This window comes from Triturus cristatus, chromosome 10, assembly GCF_964204655.1.
Source record: "Triturus cristatus chromosome 10, aTriCri1.1, whole genome shotgun sequence".
Lineage (NCBI taxonomy): Eukaryota > Metazoa > Chordata > Amphibia > Caudata > Salamandridae > Triturus > Triturus cristatus.
This window is the reverse complement of record NC_140593.1, coordinates 1140828621-1140843725: the sequence shown is the minus strand read 5'-3', so window position 1 is coordinate 1140843725 and position 15105 is coordinate 1140828621. Positions and strand designations below refer to the sequence as shown.

The window sequence follows — 15105 nt, the reverse complement described above, 5'->3', positions numbered from 1 at the left end:
TGGGAGACTCGAGATGGAGGAGTGGAGGAAAAGGTCGGAGAATAGTCCCAGACCGAGGACCTCGTGGAGGAAGATTATGTGGGTGATCTTGTGCGTCGCCTCTTGTGGGGACGGTCACTGTGATGAGCCCTGGACCGTGATCTGTGTCTAGAAGGAGATCTTGGCCTTCTGCGAGGAGAAGAACGATCTCTGGATCGTGAAGGGCGTGTAGAAGGTGACTTTGGCCTACCAGGAGGAGTCTTGTTTCTTCGCGGAGAGATTCTAGAGGGCGAATACGTGCAAGAATAGTACGAGCCCGGACTTCTGCAGCCACCTGTACCCACATTCTCCAACCAGCAAGGTGAAAGACCAAACTTTTCTGTCGCCTTAGGTGATTTCTCCGGAGAAATCTGTACGATATGTAGACCTGGGGATGATTATTGATCCCCCGATGATCATCTGGATCTGGACATGACTGCACGTTGAATCTCCTCCGTGACCGCTGCAGTCGTATCCCTCGACGTCGAACGTCTAAACGTCGATGAAGTTTGCGTCACCATCGGTGTAGATTGCTAGGAACACCACTCCACTCTCGACGGTGGTCTTGACGCCGATCGCCTACAGCGATGCGGAGACCTAGACGTCGACCTGGTGATCTTGACGTCGACCTTCGCCATCGGGCTGGTGATCTTGACGTCGACCTTCACCGTTGATCTGGCGTTTTAGACGTCGTGTGAAAAAAGTACCCTTTGGATCAAACAAATGAGTGGAAGTAATAGTACCACAAGAACCCTCGTGCAAACCCTATCCTTTCAATCATTCATCCATATCGAGGAGGATTATAATACATATAATCAAGAATACACAGAACAAGAAAATCTACTTCTAAAAATCTGACTTCACAGGTAAATTTATTGGTTGTTCACCATATATTAAAAACACAAGGGTTATTTCATACAAACAATAATTCAACATAAGTACCCTATGACTTACAATAAAAATGAACAACCTATATTCATAAAACATACAAACGTCGACCTTCCATGACGCCGAGTTGGGGGTCGATCTCCTCTACGTCAAATGATGAGCCTTTGACGAAGATCGGCGTCGTCAGGCCCACTTGCGGCGATCTATAAGTCGTCGCAGCTCTCGACGCTGCCCCCCTCGAGGGCGGGGGAGAGTGTCTCGACGTTGACTGAAGCCTCTACGTCGACGGAGACTTTCCAGATCTCATGGGGCTAACAGCCTTCGAGCCCGAAGTGCCGTGCCTTGACGCCGACACTTGTATGTGGCTGAGAATCTCGACGTCGAGATGGTGTTCTATCTCTTGACGCAGAAGAAACCCTGGGTCTTTTAGACGGTGACTTCGATGTCGAATCTCCTGGAACCTTGGTCTTCTTGGGGTCAGGAGAGGTGGTATGTCGCCGTTTCTGAAGTCGTCTGGCTGAAGAGGGTGGTTTGAAGGATGTATGGTCGCCTTCATGACGGTTTCTTTCCTTCTCCAGCAGGGCATGTAGTTTTATGCGCTCTCTATCGCGTAGAGTGCGCCTGGAAAATCTTTGGCAGTGGGGGCACTGGTCAGGATTGTGTGAAGGTGGAAGACACAATACACACAGTGTGATCTGCCAGTGCCATCTTATTGCCACAGGAAGGGCATTTCCTGAATAAAGCAGGCATTCTGACATTAGCACCTGTATCCCTCAGGGCTCCTATCCTAGTCCCATTTATTCAGGGGTATTGCAAATATTTCATGTTGGGTGGCCACACAGCTTAAGTGGCAAACTCAACTTCACCCTCTGTAGCCAATCTCCAGATGGGATCTGGAGATTGACTACACCAGTACTCACTAGAGGAGGACTATGGGGCTTCTTGTTAGGACAAGTAGCTTTTCCAGTTAAGTATCCCAACTTCTTACAGTTGATACACCAGGCCTTTTGGAGATCAAAGTTCTTCCCTTTGTACCTACCATTGGACAGGGAACAGTTTTGCGACTCACCCCCTGAGCAGGTTTGTAGAGCCCTTTAGAAGACTGGCTTTTTGTCTTTGGGGTTCTCACCCCCTTTTCCCTGTGGAGGTTTGGTGACCTCTTTCTTTTGGTCGCCCCCAGTGGCTGTTTGTTACCCTAGTGTTCAACCAGTGCTCAGCCTTCTTTCCCAATTCTTGGGGAGAAATTAGACTCCAGTGCACCAGATGTTGAACTTCTCATTTGTGAAGTTACTCAAAATATGTTTTCATGAAAAGATTGTAAAGTCCATTGAAATCATGAACATTGCTTCCAGTTAACCATCCATCTAGTGTCTTAACCGAGTAGTCTACGAAATCAATCCAGGACTGGTTTCGTGAGCCCCCCTGAATCTAATCCTATATTCCTCAGTTGTAAGTCCAAGGCCCTCAGAGTGTTCTTCATTAGGTCATAAGACCCAGCATCTGCCCCTGTAAGGGTCAGGAGTCTGTCTCTGAAGTTACAATGAACAGTCCCCCAAAGGAGTGCCCCCCAGTGGGACTTCCTAACTTTTCTCATTTCACAAGCTCTCTCAAAAGCTGTGAATCATTTAGTGAAGTGATCACCTTCCACAAATATGGGGATTTCGGGTTCATAAGATTGCACTATGTTTCCATTTATTAAGTTGCTGCCACCATTGATGGGAGCTAAGCCCATCTCTGCTCTTTTTTTGTACAGCCAGGTGTCTGGTCTCTAGGTCTAATTCTTCTCTTTGAGGTTGTCCTCAATGGACTCAGAAGCACCTGGCCCACCTGTGTGGGATTTAGGTGCTTTGAGTTGTAGTCTTGGGAGTCAGGGACACAGGTGCCCGGTTCTCCCTAGGAAATGAGGGGGTTGGAAGTTATCCTCATCCCCACCATCCTCTTCTCCATCTGAGAGGCCTTTACCTTGCTCAGGGGGGTGGTCCATAGCATATCCTGCCAACAGCTCCTGGAGCCTTTGTTTGGAAGAATGGGACCCTACAGAAATGTTCTTAAGGTTACATAGAGACCGTAACACCCTAGATTCTAAATGGAGACACGGGAAAGGTCAAGCTCCTCAGCCACGTAATTGGTTATATTTTCACTAATAGCTGGGCTCTTTTAAGAGACATTCTCCAAAAAAGATTCTAACCCATAACTATAGTGAGTTTTTATTTTTCTAAAATGCTAAAGTGACTTAACCAAGCCCCTAACAAGACTTTTAGGAATTTGGAAAAACTTGTCAATTCAAAAAATCAGAATACTAAAGAGAATTTAGAAGTTCTGTTGTGTGATCAGGTGTTCACCAAGTCAGCCCAACAAAAGCAAAGATGTAGACCCCACCGCTGATCCACCAATGTAGGAAGCTGGCTCTGTATATACTATCCCAAAGTATGGTATAGTATGCACAGAGTCCAGAGGATCCCCAAAGGTAGGCAGAGGCTTTAAAGTAAATAATACCTTACTCTCGATTTGTGGTAGTGTCGGCGAGCAGTAAGGCTTTATCAGAGGGTAGTGTTAAGCATTTATTGTACACACTCAGGCAAGAAATGATGTCACAATCAAAGACTGAACTCCGACCAATTTGTTTGTATACAAATATTATTAAGTTGGATTTTATTTCCTAGAACCAAGCCAGGCCTGGTACAGGTAAGTGTAATAGTACTTTGCAGGAATAATGCACTTAAATACAGTTTGAATGCAGTGGAATGCAATTGGATTGGTTACAGGCAAGTCATTTGTTTATAAAACAATCGGAATTACTTTTCAGATTACGGAGCATGTTACTTTTCAGATTAATTTTTCTACTCACTGTAAAATGCCTAGATATCACACTAGTAAATCAGTTTTTGTACATATGCAGTTTCTAAAGGTTTCATACACCCCAACTCCACACACACAACAATTTTCACAAGAAAGCAGTCAATGCAGTCCTATGGGAGAAAACCAGGTTATCAGTTTTACAGTAAATACTTAGGTTTGGGAGTTGGTTTTCTGGGGTTAGTACCAGGGTTCTCCCGGGATCAAGGATGCTCTCTAAAACCCCCCTTAGAGGCACCAGGGTCCCCGGCTGCTAAGGCCCAATGTTTTCTAATGGGGGGGATAGGGGGCCTCTGGTTGGTGGCTGCTTACTAGCAGGCCACAATGTTGTTGGAGCAAAGCTCCTGGACTTAGGCTCACGGCAAAGGGGGATACAGTTTAGCAGACCAGGTGCACCCACAGCGGCGGCAGGGTGCTGTTTTGGCACCTGGTGCCCTGTTGGTTTCAATAGGGATTTTCCGGTTGCAACAAAAACTGCAGGCTCAGGGACGAAGATCTTCTAGAGACGACCACCGGTTGGAGAGGTAAGTTGGGACGCCTGGGAATGCTGAGACACGGTCGGTTTGGCCACCCAAGGCCATAGGGACGTTGGGTGCAGGGGTGTCTTTTGGCATCGGGTTTTTCTAACTGGCTCCGGTCATGGTCATCCTCCAGAAAAGGGCTGTAGGCGTTGGCTGGAGACTGGAGGTAGATCAGGGATCACCATATCCCAGGCCAGGATCGCCGGGGAGACCTCCTCGTGGCGTTGGGCCACTCTAACTCGGGCCGTGGGCGTCGGGTGCAGACTTGCGGATTTGGCCAGAGCCAGAGTCTGTTGGTGAGCAAATTCGGTGCTCACAGGAGACCGTCATGGTTGGGAAGGCAGGGCAGGTCCTTCGGGTTCGGGGGGCTGCTGGCTGCAGGACACACCAGGGTTTCACTGGAGCAGGTCACGGTTGGGACAGGCCAGTAGGGCTGGGGCCAAGTCAGTTGGTGTCCTCCTCTACTTCAGCACTGCTCTTTGGTCTTTCTTGATTCTTCTCTGAGGAGGCAAGGTTTAGGGTTGCCCCTAAATGCTAAATTTGGGTGTTACAGGTGGGTACAGGTCAGGAATAATGGGTCCCTTCCGTTGGGTGGGTACACCCCCTTTGATGCCACCCTCCAGTGGGAGGGAGCCTCACTCTAGTTGACTAGGCCCCCCCCCATCTGCAAGATGGCGGGGACAGAGTTGTGCTTCACCTCGCCACCTGAGGGGTGGGGTTGGCAAAGATGGGCACACCTCTCCTAACTTGGTTTTCCTGCCGATTCTCCCACCCAAAGTGAGGATCTGAATCGGTGGGGGCCAGCTGCTGGGAGCAGCTAATGGCTGGGGTAGCTCACAGAGGCAGCATCCCCTTCGTGGACCCTGCCCATCCTGGGGGAGGTTATTTGGCACCTCGACCCAGGATGTGCTTTGTTTCAGAAACCCGAGAGCAGGAGGCCCTCGACCCGGGTGTCCAGAAATATGTCTGGTACCTGCAAAAACTGCATTCGTGTGAACATTCAAAACCTTGAAAACTGCAGTGACCATTTTTTATATCTAGTATGAAGTTTTTTTCCTGAAAAACGTACTTACCATTTTGCGAACATCTTGGTCTTAAAATAAATCTCGAAAGAACCTTATTTTTCTAAAATCTGTGTGGATCTTCTTTACGAGTTGTGTGTCTTCTATTGGTCACTGTGTGCATAAACAGATCTCACACTCCTCTGTGTTAGGCCTTGGGCTGCTCGCCCACACTACCACAAATAGAGCATTCTGGGCTTACATTGAGCCCTGCACACTTCTGGGGGAATCACTATTCTTGGTGTATGAGAACTACATAGTGGTATACCATATAAAGAGCCAGCTTCCTAAACTGGATATCTGACAAAAGGGGGAGGCATGCTAGTCCACAAGACTTTTGCTTAAATAGGTACAGACGGTGTGCAAAATAATCACAAGAAAAGTATCAGAAACTAAAGAATATAAATGCTATCAGATTATCAGAAAGAAGGCTGCATTGTCAAACTGATTTGCCGGGATCCTATTTTCACTGGTCTGGGCTAGTCTTATGCACTACATTCTTGAATAGTGGAGTTCCATCTGGGTTGCATAAAAGGGGAGATTGATTGTTTTTTTTTAATATAACCTATATAGAAAACTACTATATGAAGTTTTATTTTTTCTAGAAAGCAATTTGAGGTTTTGCAATTTATATTTATCAACTGGTTGTTTTTAGTTTAAAAAAGAGAAACTGCGTCTCTGGAGAGTTTTGATCTCTTTTGGAAATATTCCTAAATACCACACGTAGACAGATTTTCAGGGTTAATGATTAACCAAAAACCAAGATAAAGAGTCAAGAATTACTGAAAGGCCCCTTGCTTAACATTTTGGCCGACAACCACAGAAAACGTCAATTTAAGGGGGGGAAGGGGGTTAATCTGTGTGAGGAAGATGCTAAAGGGACTTCAGAGCCATCATCATAAACCAAACTGTACTAACTAGTAGGATGCAGAGTGTTGTCATCTGCAATATGGGACTGCTTAACCTCTATATATTTTGGCACAGATTGTGAAGCATAATTGTCTGCGGTTCAGGAGAATGATATTTTGGCACAGATTGTGAAGCATAATTGTCTGCGGTTCAGGAGAATGATACTCATTGAGGAAACTGACCTCCAGCAGTGGGTGCAAGAACAGCTATTGGTACTTGCAGTCAAGAATAAACTTGTCCTCAGCCTGGTTTGTGACTTAGAAAATAGCCAACCGGTCTAGATATGTGCTAGTTATCCTTTGTCCCTCTTCTATTCCTTGAGCCATCTTTCTCTTTTCACCAACTCTATCCCAATATGTCTGTACAACTCCTCCAATAGCAAACACCACCTTCCATCTTTGTGTTCAAAATACCTTTCCCCACTCTTGCAGTTGCAAAGCCGAAATGCCCAGATGGAATGTTCTACAATTTACACTGTTCATAAAACATACATGCTTAGGTTGAAGTAGTGGCGTTTGGTTGGTCCAGCAACAAGTCAAACACTACTTGTAGGGAAAAAAAGATCCACAGTATTTTAACGCTCTTTAGAAAGTCTGAGATACTTACAGTATTGGTAGGGCAGTTTTTTATGTGATGGCCGGGCTTAAGACAGCGATAACATGTGTAGTTCGGTGGTGGAGGACCCAACGTTTTTTTCTGATAACTGCAAAAAATAAAATTAGAGGCTTACTTTTGAAAGATTTTCTACACAAGTGAAAAAATGCAAGCTGCTCCTAAAAAAAAATAATCTTATTTGACATGTGAAATACTTACTTGCTGGGATCATATTCATGGCCAGATTGACACATCATAGCTCTAATTTTATCTTCCTCAGAAGCATTGGCTTCAGCCAGATTGGCAGTCTAATAAAGGTAATTGTTTGACAAAAACAAAATTAGAAAAAAAAAACGCATCAAAATTGTCACAGACACAAACTGCACTTATACAATCCTGTAAAGATCAGCGAGGTGGAAGCCGGAAGCCCATCTGAAGTGTGAAAAATAATGAATACGTAGGGGTGAGAACAAGTCTGTTTGGGGGGTAGTCCTTTCAGCCAGGACATGTTTGTGTGCCGGTGCCGTGCTTATACGTTTGACTAGGTCAGTACTGCAGATGAACATTCAATATAATCTACAAACTGCAAGACCTTTGCAGGAGAAACAGCAGAAATTGCAGACCCTTTCAGTGGAGCATGTTGTGCTCACAAGTGGCAGACCCAACTACAATAGAACTCAAAGAACCTAGAAATTAAGAAATTGCACCTTGTGAGACTACATGTTCTATTAAGTGTCCGAAAGGCTTGTTTTAATCAGAACCAAAAGGTCTGAAGTAGACTAAGCAGCAGAGTCTTTGCAAAAGGGAAAATTAAAATGGAAAACACAACCCGATTCGACACACCAAAATAACGACTTAAAGGATCTTTAAAATCCAGGTATTTGAGACTGACCTATGAACGGCAGTGTTTAGTGTCGAACTACAAAACTGCTTGATCGACTCATGACTACGAACAACTGGTTTCCGACTGTACCAACAATGTTCAGCTTGTTAGCAATATCAGTATATTAACCTTTAATCTACTATATTAAAAGGCATCTCTGATCTACCCTTGGCTGCGATAGAGACCGCACTATTTGAGTCAGACCAAATTCTATGGAGTTGCAATGTCCAAGCGAGCAACATACAGAGTGAAAAGTGGCAAAAAAAATCTATTTGCTCCATGGATTAAAGCAGCACAAGATTTGGATTGGTTCATACAAATGCAGTATGGCTTCAAATTAGGCTAATAATTGAATATCGGCTTTCCTCACAGGAGAAAAGATTTGGGGTCTTCATAGACCGCTCTCGACATGCATCTCTTTAATCGCTTTGTAAAGTCGAAGTGCATCATCCAATCACAAGTCATGCTCTTGATTTCTTAATTTTACAACCACTGAGCTATAGTTTAACTTAATTTTTGTTCATTCAAGTTTTACCAGGAGTCAGATCCTTCAAGAGTGAAGAAATGGTCAAACAGGGCATTTTTAATCATGTATTTTATGGACTATTTCCAAGAGGAAATAAGAGTCAGGGCCATGTTCTTATCCCTATTTTCCAGTTGTAGAATACACTTTTGGCATTTGATTTCGCTTAATGTTCATCTTTTCCAGAAACGTGTTTGTATTCAGAAATCTTTTCTTTTAGTGAAATTAAAAGGAAATCAAAAGTACAATATTGGGTAGATCTGCAACCTCAGTGCAAATAAGGAAAGTATAAGCTTTCACTCACTTGTAAATAGAGAAACAAAGACATGTCACATGTTCTATTAGGTTCTTAATTTAAGCAGGGTAATTAAGTCCCCTACCAAGCTACCCTATGATCTGAAATATCTAAATATGTAACATCTATGAAAAGTTCAATGATTCGTACATGGATATAAATGCTGATTTGGTGTGACTGGACCCAGTCTTTTTTTAGGAATTAAAAGACTGGATCCCTTCAGGGAGAAAAAAATGATAATTTTTGGCCTTAACAGGACTTGGGACTAGCTCAAAGTCCTAAAATGGCTGTTGCCACATTCGTTAATTTGGTGGCAGCCAATCAGATCTTATCTTTAGACATAATTGTTAAATGGCGTGATATATACATACATTTTGAACCTTAATTTTTTCTAGAACGGATTTACACCAAATCACAAAAACGCATTCTTCTTGGACCAAGATCTTGATGTAATTCCACCGAGCCGTTCTGCCAGTTGCTGGGTCTAATTTTCCAATGGCAAATTGCATTGAAAAAAAGGTTTAGAGACCCAGTCTTTTTCTCTGCCCCCACTTGATGAATCACCTCAAAACAATCACTGGCGCTCTTCCAAAAGAGAACTGTGATTCCTTATTTCCTGAGGAGTTTGGTGTTTTCACTGAATAATGTGGTAGCGGCTTTGCTTCAGGCCCTTTGATAATTCGCTTGAGCATATCACCCTCCATTATTGATTCAAATCAATCCAGTGCCGTAGATTCAAAAAAAGATTTTGGCAGTCTGCAGCCTCACTAATAATTCCATTCGTTTCGGGAGGGAGCTAGCCACCCGCATGGAGTCTTCCGACCCAGGACCGATGGTACTCAACCATCACAATACTCCAAGCAATGTTTGAGTGGGACCGGCGGGAGTGTCGGCAACTTCCATCAACCAAACAAAAATCTGGTGTAAAGGCACTCACCGCAGGGGCAGGGCCCGACTGCAGGGGTTCACCGGCCCACCACTAAGTTATGCTTCGCTGTATCGCAGCAATCTTGAAATATTGGCGGGCAACTCCAAGGTTGGAGTAGTTGCAGAAAATAATCACTGACACGAGAATAAATAGTAAACCGTAAGAAAAGTCCCAGTTCCGAATTACAAAAAAGACTCAAAATTACAAAACTACATGAATAGCAGGAGACAATCTTTTACAACACACATACATGTTGTTTAAGAGGATATAAATATGTTGGACAGGGAATACTTTTTTTTTCAATAAACAAATACAGGGGTCAGCAATGGGCCCCTGCTTCGACCCCAGCTATGAACATTTTTGTGAGCTGGTGGGAGGAGGAGGTGGTCTGGACAGACACCATGGAACAGTACACTAATGAATTGGTGATGTGGTTGAGATACATTGATGATCTTTCTTTTTTTATGGAAGGATTCTTTTCCAGCACTATGATCCTTTGCTAGGATTCTGAACCATAACAACCTCAATCTCTGATATACCATGAATTGTAGGCGTACGTCGTTGGTTGTCCTTTATCTTGAGCTACATCCTGAGGAGAGGATTGTCACTTCCCTTTTGAGGAAAAAAAACTACAGAGAATTCCATATCACAAGCATCCAGTTGCCATCCTCAACCTTTGAAGTTCGCTATCCCTTATGGTGCATTTGTAGGGGTCAAAGGAAACTGTAGATCCGAATCCTCATTGGTTGATGTACAGAAAGATGATTCACAATTTTTTTTTTTAAAAGGATACTTAAGGAGGGTCATAAACAGAGTTCAGGAGAAAGTTAATCAAAAAACATGAACGGATGTTTTATTCAGTAGATCTCTTAAACCCATGGCAGATAGCCAACCTGTAAGTTTCACAACTACCTTCAGTACTAAGGCTCATCAAATATATAGGATTCTTCAAAAATATTGGGGTATCCTTAGACTTGAATCAACATTACAATATATAATAGAAATAAAACCTCAAATCACTGACTGAAAATGTCCATCATTGAAAGATAAATTGGTACACAATCATATGCAAAATTTGACTTCCAGTAGCAAATTATCGCCAAATCCAAGTTTTTTTCCCCTTTATGCCATTATAAAGCGTGGAAGTATTCTGGGGCACCAATATTTCACAGATCCTAATTCTGGCAGTATATGCATAACAAAAACATTGTCAGCCACACAGAATATACAATATATTGCCTTATCGGTCCCTGTACAAAGCTTTACATTGGCAGCACAATTTTTCCAGTAAAACTATTAATTTTAGCCCATATCAAAGCAGTATGCCAAGTTATAGTACTGCCAAAAAATCACAATCACCACAATAAATATTGGAAATATAACATTTTTGGGAATTGAGTCTATCAAAACATGAGGTGGGGACCAAACCTTAAGTTAATGCGAAGGTAGAGCGGGTACATCATTGACGTCAATACCTTGATTCCATGTGGAGAGGAACTTTCTGTACACCTATAATGTGATTTATGCATGATGGCCCTGTTCTTGTTTTCATTCTCAGACATTCTTTGTTTTTAATGCGCAGTATACATACTATATTGTATCGGGTATTCTTTTTCCTTGAGGATAGTTTGCCATAACAGAGTTGACCTAGAAAGCAATGGCATGACGTAACATACAGCTGATATCACCCTAGGACAATATTACAAAGATAAGATTATATCTCCAACATCAGTTAATTAATGATGAAACATTTATTTATATTATACCGGTATTAGTTTAGTACTTAACTATTTAATGTATTGGGCTACTAAAGCTGCAGTTTAGGAGAAATATGCCATGGCCGTAATAATAATTGATATCAAACAATATTTGAAATGCGGTTACTGGCTGATGACATTTTGTGATTGATATCGTTATGGAATTAATCAAGATTCAATTTTGATATACGAAATGTGTCCTAATTTATTTTAGGCATTGTAATTATGTTTGATAAGTCATAGTGAATTGCTAGGAATAAGCAGCACCTTGTATTTGCGATATGTTGTAATCAATTCACGTTGTGTGTTGAGTTTCTCTGTACTTTGGAGCAGGGTCTTTTCTCACCGATTACTATCTATTCACAAGTCAATGACAAATGAAATCATGTGATCAAGACCGGGTTAGCCTAAACAGGTCATGGCTCAGAACTAGTGGATTATATTAATAAAGGGGCTTTTCGGTAATTACTTCAACCTTGGAGTGGCCTGCCAATCTTGCAAGATTGATACGATAGAGCTAAGCATACCTTAGCAGAGTGCCGGTGAACCCCGCAGTCGGTAAGGAGTGCCTTTATACTGGATATTTGTATATATGTGTGTGTGTATATATATATATATATATATATATATATATATATATATATATATATATATATATATATATACACACACACACATATATATACATATATATATATATATACACACACACACACACACACATAGTGTTGGGTTCAGATGAGTGAAAGTAGTTTCTTTGCAGAAAGTCTTTCAAGTCACGACGTATAGTGGCTCCTCCTTTTGCTGGTAATGTGCATGGTCATCAACTCCATTGTTATTGTTGTCCAGCAAGGCGGTTGAGGATGAAGTGTGAAGGATAGTGCAGTATAGTGAGATGAAGATGCAAAAGGAATGTAGGATAAGTTATAAAAGTAACTGCAACAAAGCGGTGTCTGAATCGGAGGATGGGTGCATGTGAATCTACAGCACTACATGCCATGAACAGATGCTTACTGGGTTAGTACATTTTCTGTTCGAGGCATGTGTGGCAGCAGATAAACGTTAAGCATAGACTATAAAGAAATCCTCCTCTATAAGCGGTGGCTAACCTGTGGGGGTTGCAGTTTGAAATAGTGGATGAAGAACTGCTTGACCAACATAAGCTTGCCAATGGGCTAGCACATCTACACAGTAATGTTTTGCAAATTGTAAGCAGTGTAGACCATATAAGCTGCTTTACGTCTGTTAGTCATAGGTATATTTCACAGGAAGGCCATTTAAGCTGAGTTGTTTTGTAAGTGGAGTGTGCTCTAGGAGGAATAGGTACATTTATTGCTTTAGCAAAGTATGCTTGGATGCATTTGTCAAACCAACATGAAATGCCAGATTTAGAAATGGCCCTTCTTGTGTGGTTTTGTAAAAGCAACAAAGTTATGTTTTTGTAAATGATTTGGTTCCATCAGTATAGTGCATGAGGGCTCGTTTTATATCCAATGTGCATAGAGCCCCTTCTGCAACAGTCCCTGGTTATGGACAAAATTCAATAGATTTAGATGGAACTGAGACGCCACATTTGAAGAAAATTAGGATTGGTACTCAGTACTACCCTAGCTTTATGTAGTTGGGAAAAGGGTTCTTCTAAAGTTAGTCTGAAGCTCACTGAAATGTCTGATAAAAGTGATAGCAACTAAGAATGTCACCTTCCAGGATAAAAACTGGAGAGGGCAGGAGTGGAGGGACTTGAATGGAGGGCCCATTAAGTTTGATACCACAATATTGAGATTCCAAGCGGGAGCTGGTGGTATCCTAGGAGGAATGTCCCTCCAGGAAGGCTTTAATGGCTGGAATTCTGAATAGTGAAGTGTGTTGTCTGCTTTGTAGATATGCGGCTACTGCTGCAAGGTGTATTGTTAGAGATGTAAAAGCTAGACAGGAAGTGTGTAAATTAAATAAACTAACAATGTCTTAAACATTGGCCCCTGGAGAATCAATGTGTTTGGAATGACCATAGTGAACAAATCTTTTCCACTATGCAGCATCAGAGGTGTGCTTCTTTGAGAATGCCCATACAAGGTTGTGGTAGATTTAAGTAACCAAACTCTAGGACTTCAGGAGCCAGATCACAAGGTTGAGGAACCTGGGGTCTGGGTGGTAGATTTCTCCATGGTTTTGCATGAGAAGGACCTTCCTGTTGGGCAGTACCTGCTGGGGAACTACAGATAGTTCTAGGAGTGTGGGAGAACTATCTGTAGTTCCCCAGCAGGTACAGGGTGAGATGTCTGACATTTCTGAACCACAACCAGAAGCAGTGGGAGAGGTGGAAAAGAGTAAGCAAATATCCCAGACCAACTCAGCCAAACTGTGCTGCCCTTGGACTGTGGTAACCTGGAGGCGAAGTTTGTGCTTGTGGCATTCTTTGCTGTGGCGAAAAGGTCCATGTCTGGTTGACCCCAAGCCTGAACGAACAGGAGGACTTGTGGGTTGACGCCCCCCTCGTGGATTTGTTGGAGTCTCTTGCTGAGATCTGCAAAGTGGTTGTCCAAATGTTGTATTGGAGAGCCCACCTCCAGGTGTTCGGGGCTAGTTGAGCGAGCTGAGAGGACCCCCCCCAACTTGTGCAGATAACACATGGCAGTTATGTTGACTGTCTTGTTCAGGACTACCTTGCCAATTAGGTGGGGAAGGAAGGCTTTGAGCTCTAGATGATCAGCTATCCACTCCAGGTAATTGATATGAAGTGTTTGGCTGAATGTCTAGTGTCCTTGAACAGCCAGCTCTTGTGAATGCGCTTTCCAACCCGTTAAGGCGTACATTATTGTTCTCTGTGGAACTGGATCTTGGAAGTACTGTCCTTTTAAGAGACTGTTGGTATTCCACCACTGCAGAGTGTGACAAGCTTGACGGCTGACCAATACTAGATCTTCCCATTGACCCTCAACTTGAGTTCATATATGTGCTAAGCATTCTTGCAACAAGCTTGTGTTGAGTCTGGGTTGAGGCACTATGGCTATGCTTGGTCATGGTGCAGAGGAGATGCACAATTGTCTTCAAGGTTACCTGCTGATAGGGGTGGAATTCGGGGATGAGCGCCCGAAGGATTGAATCTGGGCAGCAATGGGGTAAGCTATCCCCAGCTATGAGTTGAGGATAGCTCCTAGGTCAAGCTGTACTTGAAGGGTTTGGAGGTGGGATTTGGGTGCATTGATGGTGAAACCTAGTTTTTGAAGTAGTTTATTGGGGTTTGAGTATGTTGGACACACCTTTGACGTGTTGCGCTTTTGATGAGCCAATCGCCTAAATATGGAAAAACTTATAGATTTTGCCTTCGTAGGCGAGCAGACACTAATGCAAGTCAATTAGTGAAAACCCTGGGGGCAGTAGTGCATAGAAGCGTAGCCCGTTCATAATGAACCTGAGGTATCAGTGATATGCTGGGTGAATGGGAATGTGAAAGTAGGCGTCCTTCAGGTAGAGTGCAGTCACTGAAGTCACCTTGTTGTACTATGAAATGACAGCTTGAAGAAAGACCATAAGGAAGTGCTCTGAAAGAGTATTAGTTTAGGGGTCTGAGGTACAAAATCTGCTTTAAGGACCAGTTTTTTCTGGGGAATAAGGAAGTAGTGACCGCTGTGCACTGCTGGTGTAATGGCATGGGTTGTACGGCCCCTTTTTCAAGAGTGCCTGCACTTCCTCCCGGAGCAACTGTTGATGTTCTGTTGAGAATTGGGGTTTGTAAGGTGGAATGTTTGGAGGTGTGGAAGTAAGCTCCTGAGTCCAGACAACCATGTTGGATAAATCCACCACCCACTAGTTAGAGGTGATGTTCCGCTAGGCGGGAAAGAATCCTTGTAGTCAACCTCTGACAAGTGTTG

At 43.1% G+C, this 15105-nt stretch overlaps 1 protein-coding gene across 2 annotated transcripts in view; it reads right to left on the bottom strand.

Moving 5' to 3' along the window:
* Positions 1-15105, bottom strand: part of RBBP6 (RB binding protein 6, ubiquitin ligase) — a 394678-nt gene that overhangs the window by 304267 nt on the left and 75306 nt on the right. For both annotated transcript variants that reach the window (XM_085629467.1, XM_085629468.1), the window contains exons 5-6: positions 7067-7155; positions 6860-6956 (exon numbers count right to left, since the gene is read on the bottom strand). In XM_085629467.1, coding sequence (XP_085485593.1) covers positions 6860-6956; positions 7067-7155 — 186 coding nt within the window. The remainder of the gene's footprint in view (positions 1-6859; positions 6957-7066; positions 7156-15105) is intronic.